This window comes from Lycium ferocissimum, chromosome 4, assembly GCF_029784015.1.
Source record: "Lycium ferocissimum isolate CSIRO_LF1 chromosome 4, AGI_CSIRO_Lferr_CH_V1, whole genome shotgun sequence".
NCBI classification, from domain to species: Eukaryota; Viridiplantae; Streptophyta; class Magnoliopsida; order Solanales; family Solanaceae; genus Lycium; species Lycium ferocissimum.
This window is the reverse complement of record NC_081345.1, coordinates 38676959-38692814: the sequence shown is the minus strand read 5'-3', so window position 1 is coordinate 38692814 and position 15856 is coordinate 38676959. Positions and strand designations below refer to the sequence as shown.

Sequence of the window (15856 nt, the reverse complement as noted above, 5' to 3'; positions counted from 1 at the left end):
CAAATTATAATTCTAAATGACGTTTCCTTACAAATCATGCAAAAGACAACATGACAAGTAAAATGAGCCAAACCAAGAATATTTATCAAAAATTAAAAAATAATAGTTCTTCGTTTAAATAGAAAATCAAATTTCTACTTTGTTTTGTTTTAAACATGTAAAATTAATTTAATAATTTGAATTAGAATTATCCAAATCAAAATTTGATAAAAAATAATAAGTATTGTTTAGGTCCAATCTACATACATTAACAATAGAATATTTTACACCTTTAAATTAATCAAATTAAAATTCAAAGTATCAACCATGCTTAAATATTCTTATTGTTTTATCTTAAAGAGGAAAATAGTTTCCTTTTAAACAAGTCTTCTCTTTTAAAAAGTATTAATAAATTTTTGCCAACTTGTATTCATAGCAAACACTAATATAATAAAGTTTTGGATACGGAGCACAAACTATAATGTTATATTAATCGTGTTTTGAACATAGTATATATATGTATGTATAAGAACAGTGCAAACTTATGTATGTTTATTAATAATATAAAATATATATATTATCACTATCGAAACACAATTACATACACATAGATACACCCAAAGTGTTGCGCACGGGCATACGCAGTCTAGTTGTCATAATATTGGCAGAATGGGGACAAAAATGTATTTATCTTCTCGTTTCCATTTTTCCAATTTTATTTCTACTCCTATTTTGCCCAAACCTCGTTTATGTTTTCCCTGTCCCATTTTTTTCTTCTTTAATTATTTATTTTTTAATTGATGAGCGAATCTCAGTTAATTACCACTAGTAGTACTTCTAAAACCCTAGCCTCAACTGAAACCCCACTTTCTATCCTTCCTCCTCCACCACTCTGCTAAAAACCAGAAAACAGCATTTCCAAAATCCATAAAACCCTAATCAATTGTCTTCAAATCAAAAATGGATTATTGTATGAATCACTGTGAAAATGCTGCATATAAACTCATATCCTCTTCTTCTTCCTATGTTCTTCCCCCTTCAAGAATATATTCATCAAGAACCCAACTTTTTCCACTATTTCCCAAATCCACAGTTTACAAAAAGTCTTCTTTTTTGCACCTCCAATCTAGGCCACACATTTTTGGAAACACCCATTTGCCCAAAAGGGTAAATTCAATTGTTAATGAGAAAATTAATGAAACTGTTGAAAAGGGGTTTCTTGGAAACCAGAAATCAGGGAAAAGAACAGATATAAAGAAGATATTGATACTTGGAGCAGGTCCAATAGTGATAGGACAAGCTTGTGAGTTTGATTATTCAGGTACTCAAGCTTGTAAAGCTCTTAGAGAAGAAGGGTATGAAGTGATATTGATTAATTCAAATCCTGCAACTATTATGACTGATCCTGAAACCGCGAATCGGACTTATATTGAGCCAATGACACCAGAATTAGTGGAGCAAGTGTTGAAGAATGAGAGGCCTGATGCATTATTGCCAACAATGGGTGGACAAACTGCTCTTAATTTAGCTGTAGCGTTGGCGGAAAGTGGGGTTCTTGAAAAATATGGGGTCGAGTTGATTGGGGCGAAGCTTGATGCGATTAAAAAAGCCGAGGATAGGGATTTGTTTAAGCAAGCAATGAAGAATATTGGTATAAAGACTCCACCTTCAGGGATTGGGAATACATTGGAGGAGTGCTTTGAGATAGCTGGTGAGATTGGCGAGTTTCCTTTGATTATTAGGCCAGCTTTTACGTTAGGCGGGACCGGTGGTGGAATTGCTTATAATAGAGAGGAATTCGAGGCGATATGTAAGTCGGGGTTAGCAGCTAGTTTGACTTCTCAGATTTTGGTTGAGAAGTCTTTGTTAGGTTGGAAAGAATATGAGCTTGAGGTTATGAGAGACTTGGCTGACAATGTCGTTATTATCTGTTCGATCGAGAATATTGATCCTATGGGGGTCCACACGGGGGACTCGATAACTGTGGCTCCCGCTCAGACTTTAACAGATAAGGAGTACCAACGACTTAGGGATTATTCGATTGCTATTATTAGGGAAATTGGAGTTGAATGTGGTGGTTCTAATGTGCAATTTGCTGTAAATCCAGTTGATGGGGAAGTGATGGTAATTGAAATGAATCCTAGAGTTTCAAGGTCTTCAGCTTTAGCCTCAAAAGCAACTGGCTTTCCGATAGCTAAGATGGCTGCTAAGCTATCTGTGGGATACTCTCTGGATCAGATTCCTAATGATATCACAAAGAAGACTCCAGCTAGTTTTGAGCCATCAATAGATTATGTAGTTACAAAGGCAAGTATCTTTATCTTTAACTTTGTTTCTTCTCTTAAATTCCAGTTTCCTTGTGTTGTATGTTTCCCTTATGTGTTAATTTTCTGCTTAGAATTTTGATGAGGTGTTACTTATAAAAGAATACTCCATAATATTCATTTGGTTGTCTCAATATGTCTCTGTTCAGTTATTTAGGAGTAAGAACGGTATCTAGTTTCTACTAAGTTAAGAATTAGAGCCCTGCATTAAGGTGTTTATTTATGGCCTTCACACGTACTCATCTCTATAACAAGCTAGTGTTACTAAAAAAATTCTGTAATACTTAGTCAGTTGTCTCATTTTTTCTCGATTAAGTTACTTAGGAGTTAGACAGGTATCTAGTTTCTTTTTGAGTGAGGTAACCACTTGTATTAATAGTAAAACTCAGTACCAAAGTGATACTGAGTTGTGAACTTTACATACAAAAATTATATGAGGGATCCTGTTCAAAACAAAAAACTTACACCTTGCCAATTAGTTCTACTGAATCTTACATCCCCCAGACTGGTTTCTAGATTGTAGTAAGTTAAAAACAGAGTCCTGCATATGAAGGTGTCTTGACACCCAGAAACATTCACCAGCCTTCTTTCCTTTGGTACAGTGAATTATTTGGTCCTAGTTATGACCAATATGGTTAATATTCAACCTGGATTTTGTAGAGACAGTGTATGATAAAATAAAGAGGAATACATGATTCTTACCAACAAAAATGACCCCTAGCATCTCTGTCTCAGCTTGATTCCTAGTACTTGTTCTTTGAATTATGGTAATTTTTTTATTGCTGCTGGCAAGTTTTTTTGCTAGAGTCTATGCGACGTGTTCATTTAGTTTTCTAAACAATAAAAAGTTGTGCAGATACCGAGGTTTGCATTTGAGAAATTCCCTGGATCTGAGGCCATATTGACGACTCAGATGAAGTCTGTTGGTGAATCCATGGCAGTCGGTCGCACATTCCAAGAATCCTTCCAAAAAGCAGTGCGGTCTCTGGAATGTGGTTTTTCTGGATGGGGTTGTGCTCAGGTTAAGGAATTGGATTGGGACTGGGACAAATTGAAGTATAGTCTTCGGGTTCCTAATCCTGATCGCATCCACGCCGTATATGCAGCAATGAAGAGGGGGATGAAGGTTGATGACATCCATGAGCTCAGTTACATAGACAAATGGTTCCTCACTCAGCTAAGGGAGCTTGTAGATGTGGAGCAATTCCTTATGGCTCGCAGTTTGTCTGACCTAACAAAGGATGACTTATATGAAGTGAAAAAAAGAGGGTTTAGTGACAGGCAAATAGCTTTCGTGATGAAGTCCAATGAGAAGGAGGTTCGAGCAAGGCGTTTGTCTTTGGGTGTGAAACCAACATATAAACGAGTTGATACATGTGCTGCAGAATTTGATGCTGATACGCCTTATATGTATTCATCTTATGACCATGAGTGTGAATCAGCTCCTACCGGAAAGAAAAAAGTGTTGATTTTAGGTGGAGGTCCAAACCGAATTGGACAGGGTATTGAGTTTGATTATTGTTGCTGTCATACGTCCTTTGCCCTTCAGGTTTGTGTTTCTTGATAATTGATTTATGGTCCAATTTTTCTGCATTGCTTTTTAGGTGATACTTCTTCAACTGCCAATGAATAACTTGAATAGAATCTGAGTAGATGCTTACATTGTGATAAGGTTTCTTCCATATAATGATTCTAATTATCTGATTACTCTGCAAAACAACTGAAATCCGAAAGTTGATAATTCTGGGAAATGAATGGCATGTTCTACACGTTCCTTTGAACATAGAAGACTCCTATAAGCATGGCTGCAATTAGAAATATCACACTGGTAGAATGGATTTTCATGTTTTTAGAATGATGAATTTCAGATTACACAATGCAGGAAGTACCCCCAAAAAAAAATAAAAAAAAATTCACTATGATGCAGAAAAAACAATTTGACAAATCAAGGTTCATTTTGATACAATTTTACTATTTTGAACTGTGGCTTTCTGTTGATTACTGAATCATTTCATGCATCTCTGTTGCATTGGTCTGTATAGCTTGGCGATATCAGAATTTAACCAACTGAACTTGATGCATGCTTATTGTGGAATATTTATTCTTATTAAGAAAAATGCAAGGCAAACCCGCAAGGGTGTCTCAGTTGGTTGAGCATGGGGCTTTCATAATGGAGGTCTCAGGTTCGAAACCCCCTGCTTACGATAGCAGGGGATTTGCCTTCTGGGTCGAGCTCGTTGCACGGGGCTTGCCTAGTGCGGGTTAACTCTCCTGTGTGGTTTGCGAGCTATTGCACAGGAGCTGGGTTTTACCGTGCGCACCCGAAGGGTAGCGGCTGCGGGTTCCCATATCATCAAAAAAAAAAAAAAAAAAAAGAAATATGCAAGGCAAAACAAAAAGTTAAAAATGTTTCTTGTATCTATATTAGTTGGTTAATTCTCTAGAGCAGCATATGGATAGACATAGCCATTAAATTTACTGTTTTGTGAACATGGTTACTAATTATTCTCATTGTATGTAGCTCTGTGATGCTTAAATTTTATAGTTAATTAGTGTTCTGGTTCATAAGTTATTTTATAGCTAGTCTTCTGATTCATGATTTTTTCTTTTTTTGTTCTTTCTTTTTTGACATGGAATGATTAATGGAACTTAATGCACTTCTTGACTATAAATTTACTTTTAAGTTTCACCTTTTTTGTCCTATTATTTTGACATATAGTCATCTTTATAATTGTCCTTGAACAATTTGCTAACTCCATGCATCCCTTACAGATAAAACGGAGACGTAAAAGTCTGTGAGGGCTTGATAATGCATTATTTTGATACTATTACAGCTTAACAATTCTTATGGTCCATTTTACTTGGCATTTAGACATGGCATTTAGAAAATTTTACGCTAGTTTTGATCGGTTACTGTCCTTAGCTACAAAATGCTCAAAGTCTTCCAAGTCGATCCATATTTATTTTGGTTGTACAATTAACTAGACTATTACATGTCATTCTGCACCTATAATAACAGGAGTTACTCATACATATAAGTCTCTGTTTTCATGTGTATTGCAGAAAGCCAAAGTAATTCTTTTCTTGGCATATGAAATATAATATCTTTCTGTCTTTTCTGTCTAGGTTCTGATAACTGCATTTTATGGTTACAACTTGCTCCGATGTTGCTTTTCAGCCTTGAAATTTGACTCCTTTTTTTTTTTTTTGTTTTTGGGCAGGATGCAGGCTATGAAACAATTATGATGAATTCCAACCCTGAGACAGTTTCTACAGATTATGACACAAGTGACCGTCTCTACTTTGAGCCTCTGACAGTTGAAGATGTTCTGAATATCATTGACTTGGAAGGACCTGATGGTATTATTGTGCAGTTTGGAGGTCAAACGCCATTGAAACTGGCTCTTCCGATTCAGAATTACTTGGATGAGCGAAGGCCAAAAGCCAGAAGCGGAGCTGGCTTTGTTAGCATTTGGGGCACATCACCTGATAACATTGATGCAGCTGAAGATAGGGAGAGATTCAATGCCATCCTGAATGAATTAAAGATCGAGCAGCCAAAAGGCGGTATTGCAAAGAGCGAAAAAGATGCCCTTGCCATTGCAGCAGACATTGGATACCCTGTTGTGGTCAGACCATCCTATGTCTTAGGTGGCCGGGCAATGGAGATAGTTTACAACAATGAAAAATTAGTCACATACCTTGAAAATGCTGTTAAGGTAGACCCTGAGCGTCCTGTCCTGATTGACAAGTATTTAACTGATGCTGTAGAGATTGATATTGATGCACTTGCTGATTTGCATGGTAATGTGGTTATTGGTGGAATAATGGAGCACATTGAGCAGGCTGGGGTTCACTCAGGTGATTCAGCTTGCATGCTTCCAACAAAAACAATTTCAGATTCATGCTTGGAAACTATTCGGTCGTGGACTACGAAATTGGCAAAGAGGCTAAATGTGTGTGGCCTCATGAATTGTCAATATGCTATTTCTGCTTCCGGTGAGGTGTTCTTGCTTGAGGCTAACCCTCGTGCATCACGGACAGTTCCTTTTGTTTCCAAGGCAATTGGGCGCCCGTTGGCTAAATACGCTGCTCTAGTTATGTCAGGAAAATCGCTATATGACCTAAATTTCACCAAGGAGGTTATCCCAAGACATGTATCAGTTAAAGAAGCTGTTCTTCCATTTGAGAAATTCCCAGGATGTGATGTGCTTCTTGGTCCTGAGATGCGCAGCACTGGTGAGGTAATGGGTATCCACTATGAGTCATCAATTGCATTTGCCAAAGCACAAATTGCTGCTGGACAGAAACTGCCACTTTCAGGCACTTTGTTCCTCAGTTTAAATGAATTGACAAAAAACCAACTTGCCACAATTGGTCGAGCCTTCTCGGAACTTGGATTTCGAATTATTGCAACTTCTGGAACTGCACGTGTACTCAAACTAGAAGGCATGCCAGTGGAGAGAGTGCTGAAAATGCATGAAGGGCGGCCACATGCTGCTGATCTCATTGCCAATGGGCAGATTCAGTTGATGGTGATCACAAGTTCAGGAGATGCACTTGATCAGATTGATGGACGGAAGCTGAGAAGGATGGCCCTCGCTTATAAGATACCTGTAATAACAACAGTTGCAGGGGCTTTGGCGACCGCTGATGCAATTAAAAGCTTAAAATGCAATAAGATTGAGATGAAAGCTCTTCAGGATTACTTTGATGTCGGGAGTGTAGCAGCTGAGCTCAAAAACCTTCAGTCTGCATCTTCCATTTCTGCTAGTTGAGTTGCCATTAGGTGAATCAGTTCTTGGTTGCTTGTAATTTTTTTTTAATTTTCGTTTCGTCCCTATCTATGTTAGTGTGGCCTTCTTGTTGCGTTCTGGATTCGGTGAATGAACTTCTCCAATTTTTTATTCCTGAACTAGCTTAACAAATGTACTGGAACATCAAATCTATTTGTAGATTAAAATAGGTGATGATGGTGCTAATTGTTAATGCAACTATAATCGGTTGTGCTGTTTCTTGAATCTACTGATTCATGTTGTTAATTGTGGCTGCATGAGCTTCTCTGTCATTGTTGCTTAAATTTTTTGTTCTTGGTTCTCCGTTGAAGTTATTATCTGCTGAAGTACTTGTCTTCCTCATCTCTGAAATGGAAAATAAAATAGGAGAAGAAGTTAATAAAATAAAAATCAACCTGCTGATAGGAAAAACTTATGCAGTAAAATAAAATACAAATGCACTGTATAAGATAGTTCAAGGTAATAAACACGTTTCAATAAAATTCTTAAAGAACAAATTTTGAAGAGGAAAAGCACTTTCTTTAATGGCGCTTTTCATATTCAGAATCTATGTTACAGGTGGCTTAACATAATTGCAATACGATAAGTTTTTTTCTAAATGGTGAACTTTGATCAATAAAATCTAATTTTAGAAGTCAAAATAGCTCTCCAAGTTAAAAATATGAAATAAGTGCTGCTATTTGTTTCTTCTAAAAAATAACGTCAGCATAAAAATCATAGAAAAATTATTTACAAAATATGTTTTATACATATAAATATCGGGTTCAGCACTTTTTCTGTGCCTACTTTTTAGTACGGTTCTAAATTTATATGAAAACCTACTGTTCTATTTTTAAAACCTAATATTCAATTCGGTATGGTTCGCTTCTGTCGGTTTTCATATAATCTTTGACACGATAAGTGAGGGAAGCATCAAGTTGAACCCAACTCAACTAGTGTGTCAAGAGTCATGACTTTCTCTCGAGATTAAACAAAGGAGGGATTTTCTGGGATTTTTTTCTTTCTTTTCATCTCTCTCTATTTTCTTTATCGGTATATATGAATGTGACAACGGCTAGTATGAAGGCTAGAGACAAAAGGTAGTTATTGACTATATAGTTTTCAACTTATTCGGCTCGAAACAAAGAAAAAAGTAAAATTGCCTTTCAACTCTCAGGAAGTACGTCCAGATTAAAATAAGGCAACTTTAGCACTGCTTTTTAATCAACATCTATTATATAGCTTATAATTTAGCATGATATGAAATTAGATTTACAGCATGATGGTTGCAACTATACCATATTCCCATTTATACCAAAATACTTAAAAGCTTGCAGTTTGTAGATTGAGGAAATTTCCTCCAGATTAAGCCAAGCAAACATATATTCAAAACTAAAAAAAATCTTCGGTGACATATTTCTAGCAGTATGTTCCCATAGAGACTCAAATTTCTACTTGTAATCCATCTACTCATTATACAGTGTCCACTGATTCCGCTTGCTTTTAGTCTTACATTGAAAAGTAGATTTACAAGAAAATTGAACATGTTAAGCTAACTCTTTGCTCTGCTTAAGTTTATGTACTGTTATGTTCCATCGACCTCAAAGGGAAACTGTTTTTACTTTCCTATTCTTCCTTTTCTTTATCCTCTCCTTTTCTAAAGTCAAACTACCAAACCAAAAAGGGAAAAAAATCTAAGGGTGTGTTTGGTATAGAAGAAAAAGTTTTCAGGAAGATATATTTCAAAATTTCCATGTTTAGTTGGTCAAACAACAACAATAAGTGGGATCTGAGGAGGGTAGGATGTACGCAGACCTTACCCCTACCTTTGTGGGGTAGGGACTGTTTACGATAGACCTCGGCTCGAAGGATAAAAAGGATTTGAAGCATGATATCAAGAAAAATATGACAACAAAGTTGCAAGATTAAAAATAAATGAAGCAACAAATAGTAGTACGTACACCTCGAAGAAAAGAATCTACGCGATTACTAACTAATACTATTACTTAGGAGAATACTCGGCTACCTACTAACCTCCTATCCTAATCCTCGACCTCCACACCTTCTTATCTAGGGTCATGTATGTCGGTGGCAAAGGCGTAATAAGTACGTATGTCTTGTTTAATCACCTACCCCTAGTTCTTCTTCGGCCTATCTCTACCTCTCCTAACTCCTGTTATAGCCAACTTCTCCTTACTGGCGCATCCACACTCCTCATCTTCACATATCCAAATTTAGTTGGTCAAAAGTTTTAGAAAACATTTCTCTAGCAAACAAGTTACTTAAACAACAGGAAAATGGTAGTAGGGAAGACAAGTTTTGGAACTCAACAGTAATTGTCTCCTCCCACTCCCAACTTCCCATCCACCCCCACTTACCACCTCCGTCCCACGTACCATCCACCCCCACCTATAGTGTTTGCCTAATTTGTATAGATATGATCTTGGAACAATATTTTCTACTTTCTAAACACCTAAAAATAAGTAAGAAAGCTACTTATTTTTCAGGACAACATTTTTCATAAAAAACGTTTTCCTTCCTACCAAACACACCCAAAATGAAATTTTATTTTAGCTTCTTGTTACATTTTCCTTCCTACCAAACACACCCAAAATGAAATTTTATTTTAGCTTCTTGTTAATATTGTAAGAGACTTAAACTCTCATTAAATTTTGATTGACGGGAAAAGTATCATTGCAAACTATAATAACACATGTAAATTTGATTGAACAAAAGTTTCTCTATAGCTAAATTACGAATATGGGATCCTCTAGCATTCCATCTAATAAGACACTAATAATTTCTACAAGTTCGACATGGAGGATAAGCACAGTGAGCATATACAAGCCTTGCCAACTTCGACAGATTTAAGTGTTTTTGTCTTTCTCCCCATGATATTAATTAGGTGCACAACTTAGGTTGGGCTTATTGATGACAACAATGATAACTTACAGTCAAAATTTTCGGTCTTACCCTTGGTTGTGCACTAAATGCAGTATCCTTTTCATTATGAAATTCATATGATCAATGCAAGATCTTCAGAGAATCAAAATTCCAAATAATTTAGGAGTATATGTTTAAGAGGAGCTAGCTTGTACTATTAATTGAGTCTGCAACCTACTCGTTCAACCTTTCATTTTGACTTTAGTAAATAAAATAAAAATTGAAAGGGGGGGGGGGAATAAATGGGGAACTAAAAGTAGAAGATATATAATGCCATTCCATCGAGTGTGACATTCTTTTGGTTGGTCAATTTATGACTATGGATACAATGAGTATAAAAGTGGAAAGCAGCATTACAAGTAGTTCAACAATATAAACGCAGCTAAATCATTACTGCATGGAGAGCTGCGTGTGTGAAATCACTTTGCTGTATTACGTGCTGGAGATATATTATAATATCCACATCAGATATATAAATGTATTAAAAGTTATTTGTGAAGGTTTGGATCAAGCTAGTCCACTCATTTCGTGAGTTAAAGTTAGATTAAAATGTGATACCCACAATAATGATGACTTTGACAAGTCGAGGCGTATTCAGAATTTAAAATTTATGGATTCTAAATTTTATTATATGTATGTATTTAGTGATTTTCTAAATTATTGGGTTCCCCGTACTTCTCATATTATCTCCACCGCGTGGACAAGTCCCATGCATCTAAAAAAATGAGACGAGTGCCTGAAAAGGAGATGTTAAGTACAAAAGAGGGCATTCGTCTAATAGGGCATTTTATCCCCTGTTCCAGGCATTTTGACCATCAATTCGTGTTTTTATTATATTATTGACCATCTCTGTCCTTTTATTTTCGGGTTAACATCTATGTTACATACTATTATTCATTTAGAGTACTATTTTCCCTTTACGTAATCGTGATAAATTATTGTGTAATAGAATAAAACGAGTTCAAATTAAGTAGATTGAGGCCTAATTGTTGCTGTTGGTATAGTTCTCATCTTTCCCTTTTTCTTTTTTTATCAAGTTCTTGCAACGGATGGATTGAAAATATAGTACTAGTGACATATCTTTGTATGTATTAGTACTACTGAAGTACTGATATTACATTGAGCTTAAAATATGGTATATGTACTCGATAAACACGTTGTAACTAAGCTAAGAGTCCTTTTACATAGCAGAGGAGACCTATTTGTGTTTGTCAAATTATGGCTGCATAAGCTGAAAAAAAAAAAAAAGAATTCCAAGCTTAAAGTGATCTCAAATTGAAGAATTTAAGCTGGGAGGTAGCAGGTATACAATCATGAAATTATCGAAGTGTGCGCAAATTAACACAGAAAAAAATCAACTTGATTCAAACAAGGATGAAAATGGCATTTTCTAATGCATGAGTCAATCGAGCTGACCTTTTTACTACCGCCTTAACCAACCACCAATTTTAGCCTACTATGATCCTTCTTTCTGTCATTCTCCATTTCTAGACACGTAATGTAGTGGTGGTTAGCATAGTAGGAATTATGAACCAATTTCCTTAATGACATCAACCTATAAAGCCAACATTATATCAATATCACCCTATCTTAATCCAATGTTATAAATAGGGAGCTACTTTACTTTTGATTTTAATGATCTTCGATTAAAAACATTTAATCTTCAATATTAAAATTTCCTTAAAGATAGTAATTCTGCTGCTGACAAACTAAGCTTGTACACATTAACAAAGTTCTTGGACAAACATCCATTAGTGAGATTCAGAAAATTAGTTTGTATTGATGTATTATAATCTTAGAATTATAATAAACAGTATATAATTTCTGTGAATGCACTGTTTACACAAGATAGTTTTATAAGTAATAAACATGCTACAGTAAAATTCTTAAAGAACAACAGTTTCCGTAATGGCGCTTTTCGTATTCAAAGTCTAAGTTACAGGTGGCTTTATGTCCAAGATGATAAGTCAGTCAGTTTCTAAATAGTGAACTTTGTTCGATAGGATTTAATCTTAGCGCAGTTTACTAGTCATATATATTATTGGAATTTTGGAAGCAGAAAGAGCCAAATTTTTCTAATTTACACTGGTATGCTTTTGACTACTCATGCGACTTTAAGTCCGGGAAAGTTGGAGATTTTTGTCCCTATGTGCACTTCTGTTTCAATGGTTCCTTGAAGACCACCACTTTATCTTTTTTTCTTTTTTTGAAATTATCCTAAAAGTCGGTATTAAGGACTAAGTATTTGACAACTTATAATCGACTATTCAATGCTAAACCATAATAAACTATATGTTCAACATATCAAAATCTTTATCAGCATATATAATAATTCTGCGACAAAATTTGAATTGGCATAAAGAGAATGATTGTCACATTCATATTACACTAAAATAAATCAAAAAAAACTCTTGACATCGAATTCAGTATAGCTCATAAATCCTTCCTTGTCTTGGAAGAAATATCCACTTGCCATTGCCCATTAGACCATTCTTGATGAAATCTCAGCACACTAGGAGGATATGCAATTTTATCACCAGTTATAGGAAAATAGACATAGTATTCTTCTCCAATTTTTCCAGTGATAAATCCAAGCCACCAGCCATCGTCGGAAAATACATCAACCATATCGTATAGATGAAATTTGTCTAATGACATTGTTTCATGTTGATAAGGTGGCACAGGGTGGACCTCAACTGCAGTGACAATCTCTTCTAGTGGCGCGGATTTATCATAAGTTGACAATGTTCTGTATTTGACTTTGTAATGATCAGCGCCAATGGAAGAAACAACAGTAGCTGTGTAGTAAGAACATATGAAGCCGTATTCTTGACTTGCCACTTCAACTTCATCACCCTTTTGGAATAACTTTTTTTATCTTTTGTTTGTTGAATGCAACTGTTTTTATTGCCCTTGAGATCTTTGCGATTCTTGATTGTTGGTGTTTCTCTAAATTATTTGCTGCTAATTTGCTTGGGGCCATTGCAACTCTAATGGAGATTAGTTCAATAATTGGGTGAAAAGTGAGGAATTATATATGAGGCTTTGCAAGTGAATTTATAGGAAGAGAATTTGTTTCCTTCTATGTCTAGGATTGGGAATTGTTTTCCTGTTTTCTTTTGGTTTGCTTAAATGATTAGAATAGGGATTTCCAATTTTCATTTTTCTGTTTGGTTTATGTTTTTTACTTTCATAATATTTTTTTAGGAAACAAGAAAGCGTTAATTGCCTCTCAATTAACATTGGCTAATGTAGTAAAATTGGGACTCCAAAATCGGCTAAACCAAAATCAAAGCTGATCCTGCGAGTTTTCACATGCAGGGAAAAAAAGAAGAAGAAAGATAGGTAACTCAACTAGGATTAGTTAATGTGAATCGTTATCTGATAAAAGATAGTAAATGACAAGTTATAAGGTAAGTCCCAAACAGAGACAGATCTAAGATATTAGCTTGATGTGTTCGATCTTAAATGTTTTTGGTATTAAATTCATTGTCTTAATTTTAAGATTATGAGTTTGGATATATTCATTGAAGCTTTTATTGATTTTCACATAAATTAAAATATGTAGTATCCGTCGAAAATATTGGATTCGAATGAACTAATCATAAACCCCGTGCGAAAACACTAACTCCTCCCTTAAATGCAAAAAAAATCTTTTACATCATCAATGTGTGTAATTTAAATACTTACAAAAGTTTTTTCTTAAAAAAGTTGTGATTTCACATAAACTAATTATGATGTCATCCACACCCCCCCCCCCCCCCGCAAAACCCAAGCCCAACCTACCCCGACGATCGTTTCTTGGCTTATAAATATTCACTTCACTCACTCTGTTTTAGAGCACCCCTAGTATCCTTTTTTTTTCTCTGCTTTCTTACTTGCACGTACACTTTTACAAAGAAAATATGGACTCAAGCAACAAGACAATCACCACTACAGCGCCACTGTCTCCTTGCTCCGCATCACCGCGGCGTAACTCTCCATCTCCACCACGAGTGGTGGTCACACCATGTGCTGCCTGTAAGATATTACGGCGGAAATGCGCAGAGAAATGTGTGTTGGCACCTTATTTTCCTCCCAATGACCCCATCAAATTCAGCACTGCTCATCGTGTTTTTGGCGCTAGCAACATTATCAAGTTCTTGCAGGTACATACGTTCTTACACTAGTTAATTACTTGCTCCTGTTTTTACTAATTAGGTCAATTTTAATTTAAGTGGATGAATTTTTTCAAAGTTATGTTAGTATATGTATATCCTACTTTGTTACTACTACTCACTAAATTGTTAGCTTTAGCAATAAATAGTGACTGAAAAACTAGTTACAGTTACTATGTTTATTTTTCCATTTTTACAGTCTTTTATTTTTGAGATTCATTTAATCACTAACACATCGGATTCAAATTATAAAAGAAGTAAACATACAAAGAAGTAAAATTTTTGTGCCGTATCTCCCCCAGCATTTAATATTAGTGTACTTGTTAGAAAATATCAAGAACAAAACAAAAAAAAAGGTCAAAGTGCAATAGGCAAATAAAGGCGGACATGCTTTAATATAGTACGATTTAGTTTATTTAATGCCCGGACCAATTAGGTGGTAGTATTTAATAAGCTGAAGCTGAAAATTTAGAGTCCCATGTGGCTATATAGTTATTTATCCAAACTGACATCTTAAGTTGATAGTGAAATCCTAATGTTTCTCTTCGAATTGTAGAGGAGGGAATTAATTTCGAGGCCAAAGTCTTTCAAATCTTTTGGATACACTATAATGAGTACCAACAACCATATCTGCTTTATAAATTATTGGTGAAGAAGCCTTTTTCTGTTTACATCCCAATTACTGTTCTTTTCCGTGTTACATTTTCATTTGTTGCTTGTGCATTGATTTCTCTTACTTTTCCAGAAATAAAAAACATCATGGCTTATTGCTACCAGCTACTCATTGCTTCTTGTGTCAAATAATGAAACTGACCACCCTTTGCTGATAATTATACGGTGTACATAAAAAATAAGTCAAAATTACTTTTTACAAATATATATTGACTTTTGTACTCTTAAAGGAAATTCTTGACTTCGCCAATGTCTAATTCAATACTTGATGGCGAAATCTAAAATCATTTTTTTCAATTTTGATTAGGAATTGCCGGAATGTCAAAGAGCAGATGCTGTAAGCAGCATGGTGTACGAGGCTAACGCTAGGCTGAGGGATCCAGTCTATGGTTCTGCTGGGGCAATTTGTCAACTTCAACAGCAAGTGAATGAGCTTCAAGCACAATTAGCCAAAACACAAGCTGAGCTTGTCAATATGCAATGCCAACAAGCTAATCTCATGGCCTTTATTTACATGGAAATGGGCCAATCTCCACCAACATCACCCGAACAATCTTTGGACAAGTTCGCCAATACTGGACATGGCAATTTCCAAAATAACATGAATTTCCTAGACGAGAGCAACAATTTTGGGTCGTTATGGGAGACTCTTTGGACATGATTAAGAAGGAAGATATATATGTTCCTCAAATTTGGAACATTATCCGACAGAAACTGATATAGAACTTAAATTTGATAGGTCTAATCTTTGAGTCCTTACTATTGCACTATTGAAATTATAGATGCTGCTAAAATTTGTAATATTATACTTATATATTTACGCCTTCTTATCAAAAATATTGTATTCAGTTGAATCTAGTAAATCGGGGTCCATCTGCCTCTCTGTTTAGAGTCATATAAGCCGATTTACTTCCTAGAAGATTATGGAAGGAAAACAAAGTTGCAATATAATATGAAAGAGATCTTGATAGATATCACAGATTTGGGACTATGTCTGGTTAGGTTA

General features: G+C 35.4%; 2 protein-coding genes across 2 annotated transcripts; both read left to right on the top strand.

The window, feature by feature from the left end:
- Positions 1–803: 803 nt before the first annotated feature.
- On the top strand, positions 804–7324 carry LOC132052799 (carbamoyl-phosphate synthase large chain, chloroplastic). The gene is made up of 3 exons (XM_059444483.1): positions 804–2286; positions 3160–3852; positions 5525–7324. Exons 1-3 carry the CDS (start codon positions 940–942, stop codon positions 7079–7081), a joined length of 3597 nt encoding a protein of 1198 aa, XP_059300466.1. The 5' UTR covers positions 804–939; the 3' UTR covers positions 7082–7324.
- A 6509-nt stretch (positions 7325–13833) lies between these two features.
- Positions 13834–15856, top strand: LOC132052798 (LOB domain-containing protein 1-like). Its single transcript, XM_059444482.1, has 2 exons — positions 13834–14169; positions 15158–15856. The coding sequence occupies exons 1-2, from the start codon at positions 13927–13929 to the stop codon at positions 15509–15511; spliced, it is 597 nt and encodes a 198-aa protein (XP_059300465.1). The 5' UTR covers positions 13834–13926; the 3' UTR covers positions 15512–15856.